The sequence below is a fragment of the Peromyscus maniculatus genome, chromosome 4 (assembly GCF_049852395.1).
Source record: "Peromyscus maniculatus bairdii isolate BWxNUB_F1_BW_parent chromosome 4, HU_Pman_BW_mat_3.1, whole genome shotgun sequence".
In the NCBI taxonomy this organism is placed as follows: domain Eukaryota; kingdom Metazoa; phylum Chordata; class Mammalia; order Rodentia; family Cricetidae; genus Peromyscus; species Peromyscus maniculatus.
The window spans coordinates 30,479,660-30,501,415 of record NC_134855.1 but is presented as its reverse complement, the minus strand read 5'-3'; the positions used below and the strand labels follow the sequence as shown (position 1 = coordinate 30,501,415).

The 21,756-nt window shown below is 38.5% G+C and overlaps 1 protein-coding gene across 6 annotated transcripts in view; it reads right to left on the bottom strand.

The window, feature by feature from the left end:
• Rif1 (replication timing regulatory factor 1) overlaps window positions 1-21,756 on the bottom strand; it is a 63,084-nt gene that overhangs the window by 25,602 nt on the left and 15,726 nt on the right. For 5 of the 6 annotated variants that reach the window (XM_076569471.1, XM_076569475.1, XM_076569472.1 and 2 more), the window contains 13 exons: window positions 21,020-21,158; window positions 18,785-18,936; window positions 15,278-15,395; window positions 14,328-14,492; window positions 14,001-14,111; window positions 12,255-12,317; window positions 11,928-12,028; window positions 10,695-10,781; window positions 9,377-9,450; window positions 8,181-8,361; window positions 5,997-6,104; window positions 5,543-5,692; window positions 415-514 (listed from right to left, as the gene is read on the bottom strand). In XM_076569471.1, the coding sequence (XP_076425586.1) occupies window positions 415-514; window positions 5,543-5,692; window positions 5,997-6,104; window positions 8,181-8,361; window positions 9,377-9,450; window positions 10,695-10,781; window positions 11,928-12,028; window positions 12,255-12,317; window positions 14,001-14,111; window positions 14,328-14,492; window positions 15,278-15,395; window positions 18,785-18,936; window positions 21,020-21,158 (1,549 nt within the window). The remainder of the gene's footprint in view (window positions 1-414; window positions 515-5,542; window positions 5,693-5,996; window positions 6,105-8,180; window positions 8,362-9,376; window positions 9,451-10,694; window positions 10,782-11,927; window positions 12,029-12,254; window positions 12,318-14,000; window positions 14,112-14,327; window positions 14,493-15,277; window positions 15,396-18,784; window positions 18,937-21,019; window positions 21,159-21,756) is intronic. The other variant, XM_076569473.1, reaches the window with a different exon arrangement.

Below are 21,756 nucleotides of genomic sequence, written 5' to 3'. Positions count from 1 at the left end.
AAACTATAATTCTATTCAATAATTGTGAAATAAATATTATGAGAACGAGGATTTAAAATAGGGACTTCATGATGTAATTGGTAAGAAATTGACTTCTGATACAAACTAATTAAAGTAATCAAATGAAAACACTGTGATCATTTCAGAAATCATAGTGATTGGCAACCAGGAAGATCATGACTGTAATCACAGAAGACTCACCAACAAATAAATTCCAGAACGTTATGAGCTATAAAGTCCCAAGCTAATAAATCTCTAAGTTTGAGGCTAGCCTGGGCTACAGAGTTCCAGGAAAGGCTCCAGAGCTACACAGAGAAATCCTGTCTCAAAAAACAAAACAGAACAAAAAAAAGAACTTTCTCTGAAATGCTGTAAAATATTGTATAAACAAATAAAGGTAAAGAAAATACTTACATTTGATTTTGGGCTGATATTTAATATTATATGGTGAAAAGTCGATACAATCAACCATTACGATAATAATTTGAGAGATCCTGTCCAAGAATAACAAATCCTAGGAAAAAATTTAAGTATCATAATCAAAAAATCTTACTACAGGAATAGTACTCAAGTAACAGTGAATATGCACAAAAACTTTTCATTATTTATGCTACAAATACATCCCAGTTAGATGTTCTATGGCAAACACTGTGCTTCTCAACACTCAGGGAAAATCATGGATCTTTACAGTATCCAAAGAAAGCCATATCCACCAATAAATTCCATTCATTTATTTATTGCTTGGGATGTGTGCAAGGTCTTTGCCACAGCTTTACCTAAAACCCACCCTCAAAACTAGAGTGACAACTCAGCTGTGGAAGCACTTGCTGGTACAGAAAATGCACACCTATATGAGGTCCCAGAGGATCTTCCACCCTCCCTGGGCACTCACACACACATGCACACACATCTTTAAAAAATGAAGTAAGTCTTGAAAATTATATTAAGCCCCGTGAACACAAATACAACAAAACAACCACTAAATAAGCTCCTCTATCTTTCTTCCTCATTCCTAACCCAAAAGAAATAAAAATAGAACTGAAAAAGTGGAGCAGAGGCTGGTAGAAAACAAGAATAAAAAAGGTAATATGGCTTTCCCCTGACACAATCTCTACAGCTACTACTTTTCGGGACATGCAGAATGCCTCCAACAAAGAAGGGCACAGAGAAGAAAGGTATTCTCCACCAACAAGGTAAACCATCAACCTTCACAAGACCTCCATGGAATTACAGGATTCAGAGAGTACCTCTTAAGCACTCTCAAAGATCCAAACTTATTTTATGACAGAGACAGGATTCCACAGTGGGAACTGATATCAAGCTCAACAAAGCAGTCAACGTCAAAGGAATCTAGAAATACTCAGCATCATATCCAAATGTCTGTCCAAACACTACGGGGTTAAGGATTCACCAAATAAGCACTATGCTTAAATGATGTCCCTGTTACCATGTTAAAAAAAATCCAAAAAGAGCCAGGCAGTGGTGACCCACACCTTTAATCCCAGCAGATCTCTGTTTTTGAGGCCAGCTTGGTCTACAGAGTGAGCTCCAGGACAGCCAGGGATACAAAAAGAAACCCTGTCTCCAAAAAAAAAAAAAGAAAAGAGAGAGAGAGAAAGGGAAGGAAGGAAGGAAGGAAGGAAGGAAGGAAGGAAGGAAGGAAGGAAGGAAGGAAGGAAGGAAGGAAGGAAGGAAAGGAGGAGGCTGGTGAAATTACTCAGTGGGTAAAAGTGCTTACCACCGAAGTTAACAATCTGAGTTCAATCCTAGGACCCATATGGTAGAAGGAGAACTGACTCCCACAAGTTACCTTCTGACTTCAAAAGGTACACTAATACAAAAAGTACACTAACATGTGTGCATGTATATGTACGTATGTGTGTACACACGTACACACGTACACACACACACAGTATAATGTTATAATTAAAGAAAAATCTAGTCTGTCACTGGAGATGAGAATTGCTAAGTGTCAAAGTTATACATCCAGGCACAGTAACAAAGGCTCCAGAGACCCTGTCTTAAGGGAATAAATAAGGTGGAATTATAGACCAAGACAGCCAATGTTCTCCTTTGGCCTCTACATGCACGTAAGCATCACACTCTCATCCCACATATATATCATCACACCCACTAAGGAGAGGGGTTCAAGACTGCTTGGGAACAACTTAAATTCAACCCCAGAACCTATTGTGGAAGGGAAAGATCAACTCCCAAAAGTTGTTCTCTGGCCTCTACAAGTGTTACATCATAGGTCCCCATGTTCCCACCCCAATAGTAAATTTTAAAATAAAATCAACGGGAGAGTAATTGAAGTTATTTGGTACAGTAGAGTCCCTGGATAGCATGCATGAAGCCTGATCAAGTAAGCCAGGAACAGTAGGTCACAGCTGTAACCCCAGCACTCAGGAGGTGGGGAGAGGAAATCAGAAGTTCAAATTCCAAACTTCCATAGTGTTCCAAGTTCACACAGAAAAGGCATCTCCGGTTCCTGATCCTCCGGTCCTCAGACCCTCAGCCCCACACCCAAACTTCCATTCAACTAACTACAGATGCTAAGTACCAGCACGGAAACAAACAAGTCCAAGATAGCATGTGTTCTCTAAAAATAAATCCCATTTTAATGGATCCAAATAACAACCTGGAAGGACTTCCAAAAAATTTAAAACAATGGTTATACTGTCGGAGAATGAAAACAAAGATGAATGAAATATGGATGTCAATATAAGACATGAAACAGAATTCAATAAAGAGATGTAAATTACTGAAGAAAAGCCAATCTGAAATGATGCTGGGAAAAGTTCTGTAAGCCAATAAAAACCTCAGTGGAAAGCCTTACTAAATGAATAAACTATATGCAAAACAGCATAAGGGCTAAAGAAAAGGTAGAAAATTGGATCACTTAGTGAAGGTAATGATAAATTTACAAAATAATCCACTAATATTAGTACTTTGGGGCACCATGGAAAGACCTAACTTTTAGATTATGGCCATTAAAGACTACCTTATCAAGGTCACAGAGTATATTTTCAAAAATTATAGAGGAAAATTTTCTACAACTAGAAAAAATGATGCCCATCAGGTAAAAGTCTATAGAACTCCAAAAAGGATCAAAAATAAATAAAATCCCCAAAATATACAGTTTTTAAAAACATTAAGCCAGGTGCCAGTGGCACACATATTTAATCCCAGCACATGGGAGGCAGACAGATGGATCCAAGTTTGAGGTCAGCCTGGTCTAAAAGCTAGTTCCAAGACAGCCAAGGCTACAGAGAAACTGTCTCAGGGGAAGGGAGAGGGAGCACAAAGAAAGCATACTGACAAGCTGCAAGTGAAACAATCCAAGTCTCAGACTAACACCTATTACTTAACAGAGACGTCTAAAACAAGAAGTGGCCAGAAAGACACCTTCCAGGTTCTGAAAAGTCTCCACTGTCAACAAAACCTATCATACTCAGTAAAAGTATCAAAATCAAAAGCTGGACATGGTGGCATCACCTTTAATCCCAGCACTGAGAAGACAGAAGCAGGAGGATTTCTGTGAGTAAAACTGCTATCACCCCTCCCTGAAAGGAGAAATAAAACCCTTTCATGAGAAACAGATGAAAGGAATTCTACAAGGAAAATACTTTAGTCTGAAGAGACGAACAAGTAGCACATGGTGTTAGAAAATAGGATCTATCTCTGCTGCCTCCAAGAAACAATTCATCAAAGATAGGAACCACGTTAGCTGGGTGGTGGTGGCAGCAGTGACGACAACGGCACACGCCTTTAATCCCAGCCCTTGGGAGGTAGAGGCTGGCAGATCTCAGTGAGATCATAGCCTGGTCTACAAATGGTCTACAAAGTGAGTTCCAGGACAACCAGGACTGTTACACAGAGAAACCCTGTCTCAAAAAAACCAGAAGGAAAATGAAACCACTTCAAGGTAAAAGGAAGAAAAAAGGTATTCCAAACAAATGGATTTAGGTAACAAGAATATTCTAAGATCTGACGAAACAGACTTCAAATCAAACAACTCAAATGAGATATGGTCACTTCACACAACACACCAAGAGACATTACAACCCTAAACATATGCAAACACAAGCATACCCATTTTAAAAAAAAATTTTAGATGTAAAACCACAGATAACCCCAACACAGTGATAATAGGTGACTCCAATACACTTTCAATAGTTTTTGTCATCTACAATACTTCAGTTTAATGACACCATACAGCAAATGGACTCAACACTACAGATTGACATAAACATTGAGGAATACACAAACACACACTCTATTCAGCAGTGTTCATGGAACTTCCTACAAAATTGATCACCAATTAATTAGGTAGGACACAAAGGAAGTCTCAACAAGTAACAAAATTAAAATAACATACTATATTCTAAAGCTAGGTATCAACAGCAAAACTATAAAAAAAAAACAGACTAAACAACACACCACTGAATGACAATTCAACCACTGAAGAAATTAGAAATTAAATTTTTAAAATTCCTAGAATTGGAAGAAAATGAAAATACACCAAAATCTAAGGGACATAAAGGACAGTCATGAGGAAAGTTACAGTATAAGGACCTATATCACAATGTGAGATCACATCAATAACTTCATGATACACCAAAAGACTCAGGAAAAACAGAACAATCCAAACTCCAAACAGTAAATAGGAAGGGATAATCAAAATCAGACACCAAAACATCAACACAGAGGAAGAGCTGGTGCTCTGAAATGATAAGCAAGTCTGACCAAAGTCAGCTGTCGGGTAGAGCATGCCCAACCCCAGCAAGGGGACAGAAAGAACAGTTATGTATTGCTATTACAATAACTAATTGCTTTCTGGTTGGATCTGAGGTCATTTCATGCCTGGCCCAGAAAGTCTGGTCAAAAGTCCATGGCTGGGGAAGTCATATAGGAGTTTGGGCCTCTTCACCAGAATGTCAAAGGTCAGAAACATCAACCAAGTGGCAGAAGAGAACATAGTGAAGCTGCCAGCCCAAGTACTGCAGAAAAAGTCTGATTCAGCAATCTCTAACAGCCAAAGGCCATGAACTTTCTCTCTACATATCAGAATAGGCAAGGGCTGACTGAGCCTACCCTCCAGAATTTTGACCCATTCAGAAGGAAAAAAGCTGTTTAATGTGCTTTCCTTTCCATGCCAACTACTTCCATCCAGTAAGTTCTACAAAGGATGATCTCACACAGCCTGTAGCAAAAAAAGGGAGACAAGACACTCAGCTCCATGCAGCCACAACTTAGCAGACTGTGCTCACTCTCCTTATCATTTAGGGATTTTGACTTGGGCATAACCAAGATTCGTGCTTTGAGGTAGAGAAGAATTTCAGAACTAATCAGTAGGAAGGTGAACTGTAGCACAAAGACATTAAGGAAAGCTTAGACTGAGGTTAAGAAAAAGAAGCACCCAAGGTAATGAGACTTGTGTTTCCTACATGAACTGGACCTCTTACAGAGAAGCTGCTGGACACTGTTCACTGTTGAGTGTTATCTCTACTTTACACATGTACACTACAGGGAAACTCACCAAAAGGGTTTCATCTTCCACGCTGCACAGTATCTTAGAACAAAGTTCCTCACAGCACAAGTTCTCTTCTGCTGTCGCCACCAGAGCAGCACAGCATGCAAATGCTCTATATAACTCTGACCACGTCTTAAGTAAAGTCTTCATGGTAGCCTAACAAAAAAGACACCGGGTAAACTGACACCAATTGACCAAATATAACAGGATTAACATTTAAGTGTCAGAGGGATCTGTTATAAGCTGTTATCTCCCTATTAAGTTCTATATGATGGGTATCAGAAATTACCAAAGGTCAAAAATCAAAGAAGCCTCATTGCACTGTCTTCTCTGCCTCCCCACAAATATTCGTCCACCCCACAATTCTAATTGCAAGGAAAATTAGAGCTAGTTCTAATCATATATAAAGGCAGTTTCCAGAAAGGCACAAACCCCTTATACAAACAATATACATTCTTACCATGGGAAATGTCTGAGCTGAAAAAACATGGTTTATTGGTAAAGTCAATGCACCATAGATGGCACTAAAATTATGTTCTAAGGCATCACCTTGATTCACTTCATTGGTCTGAAACAAAAAAAATACATAATTAAATTACCATCTAATTTTAATCCTACCTGGTAACATAACTCACATGGAACAAACTGTTCTACCAGAACCCATTCTAGAGATGTTACACTTCTACCCTTAGATACAAGTATGACCTTACTGAGATGAACTAAAGACCTGTCCAGACTCAAGATGAGGTCATACTCAAATATGGTGATGTCACACCCAACAAATGGCAACCTGACTACCATGGGAGACACCCGAAATTATGTGGATACAATTCAAGGTCATGGACTGCCGGCTACCACTATTAACAGAGGAAGGCAACAGATTCTCTCAGGGCTCCAAAACAGAAAAACGACTTCTAGTCTTCAGAACTGATAGCATAGGTTCCTACTTATTATTAGAGCTAGAACTATAGCCCAGTGATTATCTGGAGATACAATTTTTCCTTTGGTCTTGACTCTAGTACTCAACAACATAAAACAACAATTGATTTAAAAAACAAATTAATTCTGTTTTCACCACCTGTTCATATGAATTTGGTGTTCTCAGAAACCTTGGGGGTGGAGTGGGTGGAGACATGGACAGGGAGACCCTGAGGTCCCCTATAAACCAAGTATACTGACTGTGGTTTGAAAGAAAATGACCCCCAAAGGGAATGGCACTAGTAGGAGTTGTGGCTTTGTTGGAGGAAGTGTTTCACTGCAGGGGTGGGCTTTGAGGTCTCCTTTGCTCAAGCCTCAATCCATGTGACACTCAGTTCTCTTCCTGTTGCCTTTTCATCAAGATGTAGCCAGTAACATGTCTGCCTACATGCCACCATGCTCCTTGCCATGATAACAGACTACACCTATGAAGATGTAAGCCACCCCAGTTAAGTGTTTTCCTTTGTAAGAGTTGCCGTGGTCATGGTGTCTCTTCACAGCAATAGAAACCCTAACTAAAAAACTGATTTTAATTTCTGAAACAACCCTAAGCTCCCAAGCTAGTACTTATAACTCACACATGTAATCACAGCATTAGAAGGTTGAGGAAGGAAGACTGCCAACCTTTCTAGGGAAAGCTGCTAGAGAGTCACCATCTCAAAACAAAAAACACAGAACCTTAAACAATTCCTAAAACATTAGTCAGACGAATAGACTCATAAAGAACCCCTGCTACCATTCAAGGTGAGATTCTTAGAAATATAATCTATTTTCCTTCCAGGAGAGCACTAGCTTAAAAAGCAGACTTTTGTAAAAATCTCCTGTGGAGTTTTTTCATTCCTCGAGTGACTTAAAATCAACCTAAAGAATACTCCAAAAAAAAAATAAAAAAATTGAACTTATGCATCAAAAGCAAACAAAATATACCAAAACAACAAAAACACAAAAGTGAACTTGTGTTCTACATCTTATTAATAATACTTGAAACTTACAAAATGTAAAAACTATTCTACTCTTAATAGATTCCAAACTTAAGAGAAGGCTAAATGTTGCGGAGGCACTACGGCTTGACTCTATACATATAACCTATTGAAAGCAATCACAGGTCAGGTGTCATAAGCAAACCTTAGGGCAGCTTTGGGAAGCCAGGACATAAAGCCGGCTTGGCTACATACAGATAAGTTTGTTTCCAGAGGACAACAAGAAAACAAAGACCATTTTTCATTGTTCCTTATCTGGTACACTTCAATGTAAGTATTCAAACAATTAAAATATTGGGAGGATGGGGCAGAAAGTCGTAGGTGGAAGGCCAGCATAGGCTACACAGGAGATACTTGACACAAACCAAAAATGAGGAAAAAGGACCCAGTGTTATCAGCACTACTATAGGATAAGGAGCTGTTACACTATGAAAAATGGAATCAAATACACAGATCAATCCCAAACTGCATTTAAAAAAAAGTTTCAAAAAGTGTTATTTTTATTTAAACTCATACCTGGGGGATGGGGAGGGGGCTAGCATGGTGGCACAAGTCTGTAACCTCCTAGCACTGAGGGAGCAGAGGCAGGAAGACTGCCAGGCAGAAGAAGTCCAGCCTGATCTCTAAGCATGCTTTCTAAGTATTAGTCCAAACCCCGGTGAGGGGACATAGCAGACGTGCCATACCTGATGAATCCTATCGGTCAGTGGAGTGACTATAATACTCCACATTCTCCAGAGATGCTCCTTGTTTGCCAACTGCTTTGCATTCTGATTAATCACACTTAGTACAGAATCACTAAAAGCCAATGGTGAAGTTGGACCAGAAAGCACACATCCTACAAGTGTTTCTAGATTGAGAAAAAACCTAAAAAATAGGAACAATGGATCAGAATGAGTATTTCATCCAGAAAGACATTATGCATTAGCAAAATTCTAAACTTAACAGCTGAACACAAGAAATGATGAATTTCTGTCTATTTTATTATCTACCCCCCTTGCCTCGAACACCACTCCCAGCCTCTTATCTCAAGTCTGTAGGTGCTGGAGTAGTTATGTACCAAAACCACCCCCTCCCCCAAATACTGAATTATAGCAAAAACTGGAGAACGAAACTCTACAATTAAGAACACCTGTTTTTCCAGGGTCTGGGTTACAGTTCCCAGGCCCCACACTATCACCATCCATGACTCCACACATCCAAGGGATTTGATACCCTCTTCTGGCCTCCACAGCACTAAGGCATGAACATGGTGCAGACATACCTGCAGGCAAAACACTCGCACACATAAAATCTTAAAAAAAAAAAAAAAAAAAAAAAAAAAATGTGGCACAAGACCTGGTGGCAAACCCCAACGTTAGGGAATATGATACAAAAAAAATCTAGAATGAGATGGGCCTGGCTACAAAGCCACATCACAATACACAAAATGACCAACTGAGCTTGGTGGCTTAGATAGACAGAACTGCCATAAGACTGAGGCCAATCTGGGCTGTATAGACACAGGATATTGAAATAGGAAAAACTTTTTAATTTTAAAACCAAATTTGTGAAATACCGGAAGAATAAAAAGAATCTCATCTTTCATGAAAAAGGAAAGCAGGAAAAATAAGGCATGGGACTGGATTACTGGCATACACTTTAATGCAAGCAGAGGTAAGCAGATCTGAATTCAAGGAAGCCTGCTCTACACAACCAGGCTAGACAGGGCTAAATAAAACACCAAAAATCAAACAAACAAAAAGGCCATGGTGATACACTTCTAGAAATTAGCAAGTGGAGAGAAGAAATCAATTCAAGTCATTCTCTTGACACAGCAATTCCATGCCATCCTGAGACTCATGAGACCATGCCAGGACTTAAGAACAAGGTACAAACTTACTTTTCATCTGCTACACCACATTCTAAAAGATTGTTGTTGAAAATTAACTGGATTAAGAACAAAGCTGGAGTTCCCTGAAGAGAAAAGAAAACAAAGTTACAATTCCCAGTAAAAAGAACAGTTTTTGTTTTCTACAGTCATTAACATGATTTATTTTAGCATGAAAACTAACTTTTAACATTATTTAGGGTATAACAGCAGCAAGTTTATTTGAAAACTACCCGCAGTGCCAGGCACAGGTGCACACACTTTTAATCATAACAGCCACAGGCTGAAGTAGAAGGATCTTGAGTTCAAGGCCAGTGTGGGATACCTAATGAGACCCTGTCTTCAAAACAAAACAAGCCAGGTTTGACAACAGCACTTAGGAGGGAGGCAAGAATCTTGCAAGCCCGGCCGGGTGGTGGTGGCGCACACCTTTAATCCTAGCACTTGGGAGGCAGAGGCAGGCGGTTCTCTGTGAGTTTGAGGCCAGCCTGGTCTACAGAGTGAGTTCCAGGACAGGCTACACAGAGAAAGCCTGTCTCAAAAAACAAAACAAAAAAAAAACAAAACAAAAAAAACAAAAAAAACAAAAAAAAAAAAGGAAGAAGCCAGCCTGGTTTATAGAGTGGAGTCAACTAGGGCTACAAAAAGACATGGTCTAAATTTTTTCTTTTGAAAATAACGCTAAAGAGATGGCTCAGTGGTTAAGAGTTGTGTTCTGCTCTTACAAAGGACCAGGCTTCAGTTCTCAGTACCCATATCAGGTGGATTACAACCATCTGTAACTCTAGCTCCAGAATACACTACCTTCTCCTAGCCTCTCAAAGTACTGCACTCACACACATCCACACAAAGACATAATTAAATATAAAATGAACAGTAAATACAAATGTTAAAAAAAAAAACAACCCATCTCTATGCTCTGATCATAGTTCTTCCGTGAGAAATCAAAGATAGTGCGGTATCAGATAACAAACACACAAATACCTAGACTTGCTGGACTCACAATATCTGTTTCACACAACAAAGTATATTTCACATTATTAAGATAATATTACTAAGCTTTCAAATATTTTAGCAGTAGCCAGCAATATTACTCCATACAAACCAACAGAGAATGTTCTTTCTTGAATCCAGTATTCAATCCAGGGAAGACCATCTACTGGCACAGCACCATCTTTAATTTTTCAGAGTAATCTATTGTTTTGCATACAAGTTTTTTTTAACCTAATCAACCAAATCCAATTAAATGTCATTTTTTTAAGAAATCTAAAGGAATTTCTATTTTTTAACAACCTTTATCATATCACTGCACTACATTTAAGATACTTGCATTAAGAATATCCATATTAGCAACCTGATATGCTGGTGAACCTAATACTTTCTGAGGAAGTCCTTTAACAGTAATTTCCATGAGGACCTAAGAAAGAAAGATTTTACAATAGTTAGCCATCAAAACCTGTTACTCAGTAAAAACTTTGTTTCTCTATGTTTCTGACAATTTTAAGTAACCGTCACTCATGATTCATTACAGTATATTCATTGACTTGTGTGTGTATATTTATATATTATATATATATTATACACATTATTTCAAAAGTTCAGAGAGAAAAAAATGAAGACCTTCTACCTTGTTACAAGTTTTTGTATTACTATAAAAAAAAAAAGCCAGTATATGAACAAATATCCATAATTTAACTGGTTTCCTTCACAGTATTTTTTTATTCTGTTAAAAGAAACTGCAACAACATACATACTAAACAGACCTAGAAGCAAATATTTCAACAGCTTGCTACCTACAAGTCGATCCTCTTATTACAAATCCAGAGATGCTTGAGTCTCCTAAACTGTTCAGCAAGTCTTCCTGTGCTTGTATTAATATGAACTACAAAGTGTTAAGTGTCATAAGTTACCTTAGTAGAAACATGTTTTTAGCAAGATTTGGAAATACACTAAAGCTAGCAGTATTAATTTGTGCCTTGTCCATAGTGCTTTGCAAGCATAAACACATTTAACTATTTAAACTACTAACTATACTCTTTACAAATACAAGTTCAGAACTGATAGGCCAAGAAAGCAAGGCAATTAATTACCCAAATTCCCTTATTTGGACAAAGAATTAACCTAATCTGCTCTAGAGCACTTGATACCATCTATTATGCTAGATCAGGCACAGTATATTTAAGGACATTATTTATTCCATTAATATAAAAATTATATACAACTTACTTTTTCCATTTGTACTATTTAGGTTTAAAGCATAATTAAAAGCAAAGTGACAATGTGCTGTTACCAAGCACTGTGAACACTAAAATTTGTTCAGTTCAAGTTGCATGTCCTTTATTCCATTGAAGCTGATCCCTTTAACCACAATGTAGATGTTTGTAGCTGCTGCTACAGCTATTTACTATACAGGTTTCAAATGAAATTTGAAAGGCACTTACAGCTAAATTACTAGTCAATATTTGGTTAATATTATAAAGGTCTATGCCAAACATTATCTGACCAAGTGTCAATATAAACAATTTCAAAATTAGACTTTGAGGCAATTTATCAATATATTTACCAGTGTTTTTGATACAGGAAATACTTCTGACTTCACTATGTTTTCCAAAGATTTTAGTAGGAGGGTCAAAACTTCAGAACCTGATCTTTCTTTCTTATTTCCTATCAAAGAGTAAAAGGAAGAAGGGTATAATTCCAAACATGTTTTTTTAGATGAGCATATCTACTAAGAGTTCTGAAAATTTTATTTAACTAAACATTTGTTACATAACTTCTTTGTTTAAAGAATAACTCAGAAACATATTTAATACAAATAAGGCTGACACTGGCTTCAATAAGCACTACATTGTGTGCTATGAAGGTCATTCAGCAATGGAATAGTGCTTACCTGATTCAGTAACTGACTTCACCAAGCTAATGAGCTCCTTCCAGATAGCACTGACGACTGCATCTGTCAAGGACACAAGAACTTTTAAGACAGGGTTCAGTTCCTAGTACCCCATCTCTAACTCCAGTTCCAAGGAATCTGATGTCCTCTTATAACCTCCTTGAGCACCAGGCATACTCGTAGTACACATACATACATACAGGCAAAATGCTCATACATATAAAGTAAGAAAACAACAAAGCCTTTCTGCCTTTCCTTATACTAATAGCAAACTGAGCACTAATTTGACTGTTATTTCCTTATATTTATAAAACCACCACTTCAACCTTTCTTTAGAGAAATTAAACCTTTTTAATTTAATTTAAAAGCAATGAGCCTGCCTTATAATAAAAAATAAATGTTTTCACTTTGATCTGTATTGTCTATGTTGAATACCCATCACTTTTGCAAAACAGAAAACAATGAGTTAGTGCCTGTTGTACACACCGATTATTCCTGCACTTAAGAGGCCCAGACAAGAGGACTAGCACTGCTTTCAGGCCAGCTGAGTGACAAAGACCAAGATTCTTTCTCCAAAGAATGCAAATTCCCCCAGTCTAGATTCCATGGTCACACTCACACCCATACACGTAATACCCTTTTATTTACTAAAAAGGAAACAAGTAAAATGTCTCAGCAGGCACTGGCTGGCAATCTGAGTTTGATCCCAAGACCCCATAGTGGAAGGAAAGAACTTCCAAAGTTGTCCTCCGTCCTCCACACACGAGCATTTTCCAAACAACTAAGAAGCTTTTTTATTTTATCTACTTCTTTGTTGATGACAGGCTCTATGTTGGAAATTGGGTCAGCCTTAAATGAACGAGGCTTATCTCAGCTTCCGCAGTGCTCAGATTGTTTTTGCTACCATCTCATGTCTGTTTTGAAGGAAGATCTTGTTCTGCCGTCCGGGTGGCCTCCTGAACTTTTGGCAATCCTCTTGCCTTACAACCTCTCATACAGGGATTATAAAGGCAAACCACCACACCTGCCTTTACATTTCTGGTACTCATTTCTCTTAGGCCATGAACATAAATTTAAGTGCAGATACTGAAGCCACAGAGCCTAGGCTTGAGTCGGAGATCTATCAGTCACTATATGATTTTATGCAGTATTTATGTCTTAGTACAATCCAACTAGTTTCTTTTCTGACGTAGCCTTGGTGTCTGGAACATACCACATAGACAATGCAAGCATTAAATTATCAGAGACTGGCCTGCCTCTGCCTGCCCAATGCTACCAGCAAACTTTTTGGTACACAATCTGGTCAATGAGTTAACACCAAATTATTATTTGCTTTTCATTTTATGAGACAGGATTTCTCTGTGTAGCTGTGGCTGCCCTGGAACTAGCTCTGTAGCCCAGGTTGGCCGTGAACTCAGACATCCACTTGCCTCTGCCTCCTGAGTGCAGGGATCAAAGTTGTGCGCTGCCGCCGCCGCCGTCGTCACCACCGTCACCACCACCACCCCTCAGAAGTATTTGCTTTCTCATCATCCTTTAAAGGGCTGGTGAAATGGCTCAATGGGTAAAGGTGCCTGCTTTCAGCCCTGGTAGCCTAAATTCCCAGGACCCACAAGGTGAAGAACTTGAGTCCCAAAAAGTTGTATTCTGACATCCCTATGTCCTGTGGCACATGTATGGCCACACACATGCACACACACAAATGACGTCACGGACTTTTGAATTTAAAACATTTCCTAAACTTACCTGAAGCATCTCTTCCAACTGCAACAAAGCTATCATGAACAGCAGTGATAAGTACATTCGCATGCTTGGAGAAGAAGGAAGGGCTGCTGATTAGTGGGTGCTCCAATGGCTCTGAAGGGGAGAACAAGACAAGCAGGCCAAAAGATTTATGGAGCATATTTCTACCAAAAAAAAATTTATCTAAATGTGTTCTTAAAAGACTTAAACACATTCACACACAAGTTTATCACTATTATTGAGCTGCTGTGAAACAGAGGCCTCTCCATCACCCAACAGTTTAAGTTTTGGATTGTTTCAAACACATGAAATTATTTCAAAAACAAATACCTAAGCTCAATACAAGCTTGTGTTGCTTAGCAAAATTCAAGACTTCTGGACCCAATAAAAAGTGAAGCATCATTTCCAGTCCCAAAAGCTGAATGGAAGGGATTGAAGCCATTCCACCTATGTTTGAACTCTGGTTCATGCGTGGAGTTGCAGGATAAGAAGCACCTTTAAAAGAGAAAGCCCAAATTATTCAAGTTATGGTTCCTATCAATACAATATACCTTTAAAAACAGGATATAAATTTCTCAGACATTAATACATACCCTGAAATATCCAAGCCTTTCTGTAACTTGAATAAAAAATCTAAAACGCTAAAAAAAGGCTAACAAAGTAATGACAAATAATTGCTTTCCAATGCTGTTATATTTTAAGTATCTTTTAAGACTCATCTTCCACGTAAGTTTCCTAGTCATTCTGTGTTGTTTATTGGCAATCAATTCATGTAGCACAAAAGGAGCTGGGATTGGTGGTACATAGCTGCAATCCCAGCCTCTGGAGGACTTGTGCCAGTTCAAAGCCAGCCTGGGCAACACAGTGGGTTCCAGGCTAGCCAAAAGTACATAGTGAGAGCACATCTCAAAAAATAGAATTCAGGTTAGTCTAGGCTGCATAGTGAAACACTGTCTCAAACAACAGGAAAAACAAACCAAAAAAAAAAAAAAAAAACTGTCTGGGCTATACACATAGTGAGACCTACCAACAAAGCAAGATAATCCAATTAAATGTTGTCAGTAACAAAGGTAACAGAAGTATGGCCTCTAATCCCAATATTTGAAAAGCAGAGGCAAAAGGATCAGCAAGACCTGAGACAGGGCTAGGTTATGAGATCCTGTCTCTAAAAAAAAGTAAAAATAAAAAGGACTTTCTGTTTAAAGAACCTAGTCTGCAGAGGAAAGTATGGCCACTCCTTCAAAGATGTTTCAAAAGAAAAGGAAATCTTTTTCTCTCACCTTTATGTCCAGGAGTCAGTGGACTTAAGCCAGGAGAAGTAGACCCTCGAGATGAACTGCCTTGAGGTGAAGCAATACTATCAACACTTATTGTACTCTGAATCAGAGGCACACAAACCTAATAGGTAAGGCAAAACAATAATGTAATTGTCAAGTTTGTAAACATTTTACAAATTTTTTGAGACAGGGTTTCTCTGTGTAGCCCTGGGTATTCTGGATCTCACTCTGTAGAGCAGGCTATCCTTGAACTCAGAAAGAGATCCACCCACCTCTGCCTCCCATGTGCTGGAATCAAAGGTGTGTGCCACTGCAGCCACCACTACCCAGCAAGATAAGTATTTCTTAAAGAAGCAATCTTTACTCTTCTGACACAGAGGTAGATTGGGCCAATTAAAAACTTAAGATCTGCTAAGTATTAAACATAAAACTTTAATTCTAAATGTGAGCAGTCTCATGGAAGAGGTAGCAAAATAAAATTGCCATGTAAAATTCTATATACACTGTAATTTAAAATAAACGAATTTCATGGTTAAACTTGGATCCCATTCCCTAATTAATAGATGTCTAAATATCCTAAGACCTTGGGTTAGAGATAGCTCAGAAGTTAAAAGCATTTTTTGCTCCTGTAGATCTGGGTTCAGTTCCCAGAACTCACATGGAGCTCACAACCATCTAGTTCCAGGGGATCTAATGCCCTCTTCTGACCTCCATGAGCACCAGGTAAGAAAATGGTACACAGCACTCGGGAGGCAGAGCCATGCGGATCTCTGTTGAGTTTGAGGCCAGCCTGGTCTACAGAGCGAGATCCAGGACAGGCACCAAAACTACACAGAGGACCCTGTCTCAACCCCCACAAACAAACAAACAAACAAACAAACAAACAAAAGAAAACTGAAATGCAAGACAAGTTTTCTTTTCTCTTCTTCAGACAGGGTTTCTCTGTGTAGTTCTGGAAGCCTGTCCTAGAACTCACTCTGTAGATCAGGCTGGCCTCAAACACACATGGGATTAAAGGTGTGCGCCACCACCGCCCGGCTTTTTTCTTTTCCTTTGGTTTTGTTTTGTTGGAGACAGGTTTTCTCTGAGTAGCTCTAGCTGTCCTAGAACTCACTCTGTAGACAGGCTGGTCTCGAACGCACAGAGATCCACCTGCCTCTGTCTCCCAAGGGTTAGAATGTCTCTCAAATGCTAGGATTAAAGGCTTGCGCCACCAAGCTTTGCACAGGGCCAGTTTTCTATACTTGTATTTGCCTGGGGTATTATCTGTTTCAGTTAGTTCTAAATTCCATACAAAATTGCATACATTAAATAAATTGGCAAATAAATTGAGTTAGCTGTGGTGGTGTTACAAGTTTTTTTCTCCAGACAAGGTCTCCTGCAGCCCAGGCTGTCCTTGAACTCAACATATAGCCAAGATGACTGAACTTTAATTCTTTTGCCTCTACTTCTCCAGTGCTGGAGATACAGACATGCACCAGCACACTCCATTTTTGTGGTCCAGAAGTTTGACCCTAGGGCACCAAGCATGCTGAGCAAGCACCCTGTCAATTTACCTACATCCCCAACCGTTGTTTTAAGCTTTTTAATTCTTTGTTGTTGACTATTAAACCCATGGTGAGCAAAGCCTCTGTGAAAAGTCACGTTAGAAAATATCAAGACAGCTAAAGCTCACTTCTAAAATCATCCACTACCAGTCTCATCTATGTTCTTCAGTAAATAAGTTGTACAACTAAATTAGACTCTTAGGACCTTATAATGGCAGGATTTGGAAAATATATTTGTTTAATGCTGATTTTCAATTATGTCATATCAAACTTAGGAAGCTTCTATCCAAATCTCAGGAACTAAGGCTGGTGATAAAGCTCAGTGATAGAGCTTCTCTAGTATATACACAGTTCAACCCAGGACTGCCAAAAGTACTGGGCTGGGAAAGTAGCTCAACTTGCATGTATAAAGCCCTGAGTTTGATCCCTGGTGCTAAAGCTGTACGCACACACCCATAATCCCAACACTTAAGGCAAGAGGATCAGAAGGCTAGTCATGGCTACAAAGCAAGTTCTAGCCTTGAACTATGAAACTCAGTCCCAAAAAATCAAATGAAAACAGCATGGTGGCTCATGGCTACATAACATCCATATATCCGTGTAACTCAAGAGGATGAAGACAAACATGGACTCAAGACCAACCTGGTTTATAGTGTGAGAACATGTCTTTAAAAGTGAAAGGGTACCACTGGGGAAAGGCTCAAGTACAAACACATCTTCCAAGAAAGCAATTCCTGCTTTACCACTGTTTACTTAGAATGTAAGAAATACACTACAGATCTACAAGTAAAATTTATCTTTTAATGTTTTAATTATAAACCAACAATGGGGGACTGGAGAGATGGCACAGTGATTAAGAGCACTGGCTGTTCTTCCAGAGGTTCTGAGTTCAATTCCCAGCAACCACATGGTGGCTCATAACCATCCATAATGAGATCTGGCACCCTCTTCTGGCCTGCCGGCAGAACACTGTATAGGTAATAAATAAATAAATAAATAACCCCAACGATGGAATTGCCACACAAAAGGCTTAGACCAAATTAAGTGTTTAGTGTCACTTATATAACTAGTGATTGCTTATAACTATGTCATCTAGAAAAAGGAGGGAAATTTTTTCTTTGGAATTTTTATTTCTACTAACCTTGTGGTACAGCACTTGCTATTTCACAAATGTTAATTAGCTGACTGATAAACACTAAGAAAGTTAATCTTATAAATAAAGAAGAGCTGGGGAGATGGCTCAGCTTTTAAGAGCACTTGCTGTTCTTCCAGAGGACTTGGGTCTGATGCCCAGTGCCCACACAGTACCTCACAACTATCTGTAATTCAAGTTCCAAAGATCTAACACCCTTTGCTGGCCATCTCTGGCACCAGGCATGAAAGAAGTGCAGATATACATGCAGGCAAACATCTATACATAAAAGAAACATTTTAAAAGGTGTTGGAGAGATGGTTAGGCAATTAACAGTATTGGATTGGTTGCTCTAACAGAGGACCAGGATTTGATTCCCAGCATCCATAGTGCTCACATAACCCCAGTTCTCAGGGATCTGAAGCCTCTTCTGGCATCAAGGGTACAAACATACTACACGCAGGCAAAACACCCATACATATAAAAAATGAGATAATTTTTAAAATTTTTTTTTAAATAAACAAGTATCTACACTGATATGTTGGCATTTGCTGATTACCATTTTAGGCCATTGGAGAATACAAGAAACATATTCAAGTTTTTATCAAGGATAAAAGACTTATAATACTGGTAAATAACAATAAAACAAAACACCTCTGAGATTAGAATGGTAAGAATTTAAGGACACGTGCCAGCAGCACTCAGGAAACAGAGGCAGGTATATTTGAGTTTGAGGTCAGCTTGATCTATGTAAGGAATCCTAGCCCAGCTAGACCCTATCACAAACAAAAACTACAACAAAAAGACACACATGGTTAATAATTATGTTACCTGTTCAAAATTGCCAGGGAGCTGAGGTCCAAGTCTCATCAGTAAATACCACCAGACTTCTAGTTTTGTTAATGCTAATGTTTCTGTTCTCACATGGATGGAACTCAAAGGCTGCATTAACAACTTGAGTCTTTTTGCACTACAAAGTATATCTTAAAAAAAAAAAATGAATAGAAGTAAAAGATTACTGTAACAAAAGAAGTCAGAATAAACTTCTCACTTGGACAAACTCTAGTACAGCTGGACCAAAAACAAAATAGACATTTTAGTATAAGATACAGTGTAACATAACAGGGTTACTACTCCCACCAGGAATGCCAACCTGTGGCAATATCTACAATATTTCAGGTTGCTAAAACTGAAGAGATGATACTGGCATTTAGTGGACTGAAGCCAAGGATATAATTTCCTAAAAGAAATGGAGGTAAAGAAACATAGTGGCTCACACATACAATCCCAGGCCCGCAGGAAGCCAGGGCAAGAGGATCAGGAGGTACAGGCCAATGTGAGCGTAATTTTACATTACTACAACAACAAAGATTATTTTAAAAATCAACTAGTAACTTACATCAAGCACCATTACCACTAGTGCCATCAAATTTTCAGAAAGCTACACCCTACTTTAGGGTCAGCTCTACCCTACTTTAATGACTAATAGAATTCAACATACAAATGAAACCCAATTTTGCTGGGTTGGTTCGTTTGTTTGCTAATTCTTAAGGTTTCTTTCATTTTTTACATGTATATGTATATGTTTTTGTAGTATATGTCACATGTACACAGGTGTCCTTGGAGGTCAGAAGAGGGTGTCAAACCCCCGGGAGCTGGAATTATCCAGGCAGCTGTAAACCTCCCAAGGTGAGGGTCCTGTGGAAGAGCAACAGCAAGCACTCTTAACTACTAACCCATCTCTCTCCAGTCTCTGAAACTCAATTCTTTGAACAATATTTTTACTAGATGTGTACATGACCTGGGTATAGAAAATTACGACAGTCTTTGCTCACATATATCTTATCACAAACACTTCAGAAGAATTTGAAATATCAGTAAAAACAGTTTAAGTGAATCTCCTGTTAGTATTTCTTACAACTACTTTATCATTTAATTCAATTACCACTTCTTTGTTTTTATTTTTTTTTTATTTTTTTTATTTTTAATTACCACTTCTTAAGAGGTCTAGACATGCAACAAAAATTATAAACATATATTATCAATCAAATCTAGGATTAAACTATCATCTAGCTAAGGTATGTTATTTGTTTGGAGACAGATTTTTTTTACTATGTAGTCTTGGCTAGCCTAGAACTCACTATGTAGATCAGACTGACCTCAAACTTATAGCGATCCACCTGATTCTACCTCCTGAGAATTAGGATTAGAGGGGTATGCCACCACACCTATCCTGTTACATATTTATACTGATGTTTTGGGGGTACTTTTGTCATATATACATGACAAATACTCCACTGAGCATTATAATAAGGTGAAGACAAGTCTAAAGAATCCAGTTTGGAGCACAGTTCTAAAACTATGAGGTGAAAAACTAAGTTATTGATATCTTCATTCCATGGCTATCACTTGTCTTGCCATCTGTTGTCTATATTGCTCCTGGTAAATCAGATTTTCTAAAATAGTCATAAAGTCAGACCTACTGTAGTGATTTCAAAAAGACACAACACACATGATGTTTTATTCAGGCTAAAAAGCCACAAATAAGTTTTCATTTTGTTCAACTTCTGAAAATAACTTAGGCTAAATCATTTATTAGTAATTTCAATGTCTCTCAAAGTCTATTTAAATATCCCCTTAAGGTAAAGTTAATAAGAACATTTCAGTATAAAGCCCAAAGAATCAGAAAAGGCTTCATCACTTAATCTTTACTTAACAGTAAATGAATTCATACAAAATTAAAATTTTGATTAGTTTCAGCCTCATCTACATTCTTAGAATGCCCCCCCCCCTCAAAAAAAGGCCAGCAAGGTGTCTTAGGCTTGCTGTATAAGTCGGCTTGCTAATGCTGAGTTTAATTCCCAGAACCCATGCAATAATGACAAAAGATGGATTCCACTAAGTAGTCCTCTATCCTCACCATGGCCCAAATGCCCTGCCTTTGTCACACACAGACATGAATGCACACACAATATTACATCTACTAAGAAAATAAACTAAAAGCCTTAAAATGAATGAATGAATGAATGAATGAATGGGGGAAAGAATTTAAAGCTATTTACATACCTGGGTTTAAAGCAAAATTATCTATTAAGCTCTTCCAAGCAATGAAAGCTATCTTTTTAATCATGGGCGTTCCACTACGGAAGCCCAGTTCTTCTAGCTGTAACAAGGAATTGATGAAACTCCCACTTCGGTGCAAGGTCTAAGAAAAGAGAAAACTCATCAAAAAATAATTCATTTAATCACTTAATATATGTTCTTGGGAATTAATAATCAGTAAACAAAAGCCACACTGCTTGCAAACATAAAACCTGTAACCTGAGTACTGGGATGTTTCAAGCAATTGAAAACAAGCTGAGGGTATGGGGAAACAGCTAACTTGTTCAATAAAGTGCTTGCTGTGCACTGACAGGACCCAAGTTCAATCCAGCCCCAGAGCCCAGGTTCAAAAGCTAGGCAGCTGGATGTGGTTGCACGTAGGAGGCAGAGGCAGGCAAATTTGCTTTCAACGTCAGTCTGACCTAGAGCTTTAGTCTAGCCAGGACATTCCATAGTAAGAGTAAGAGCAAAAGGGCCAGTGAGTCGGCTCAGCAGTACATGTGGCTGCCATGTAAGAAGCCTGAAAACCTGAGTTTGATTCCCCAGTGGCAGGAAAGAAAAACTCCACAAAGTTGCCCTGACCTCTAAGCACACGTCTGGGAATGCATGTGCACACAACACACACATATGTTGTTTTAAGGGTAGGCATGATGCCAAACACTTAGAGCCCCAGTGCTAGCAAGGCAGAAACGACTGCCTAC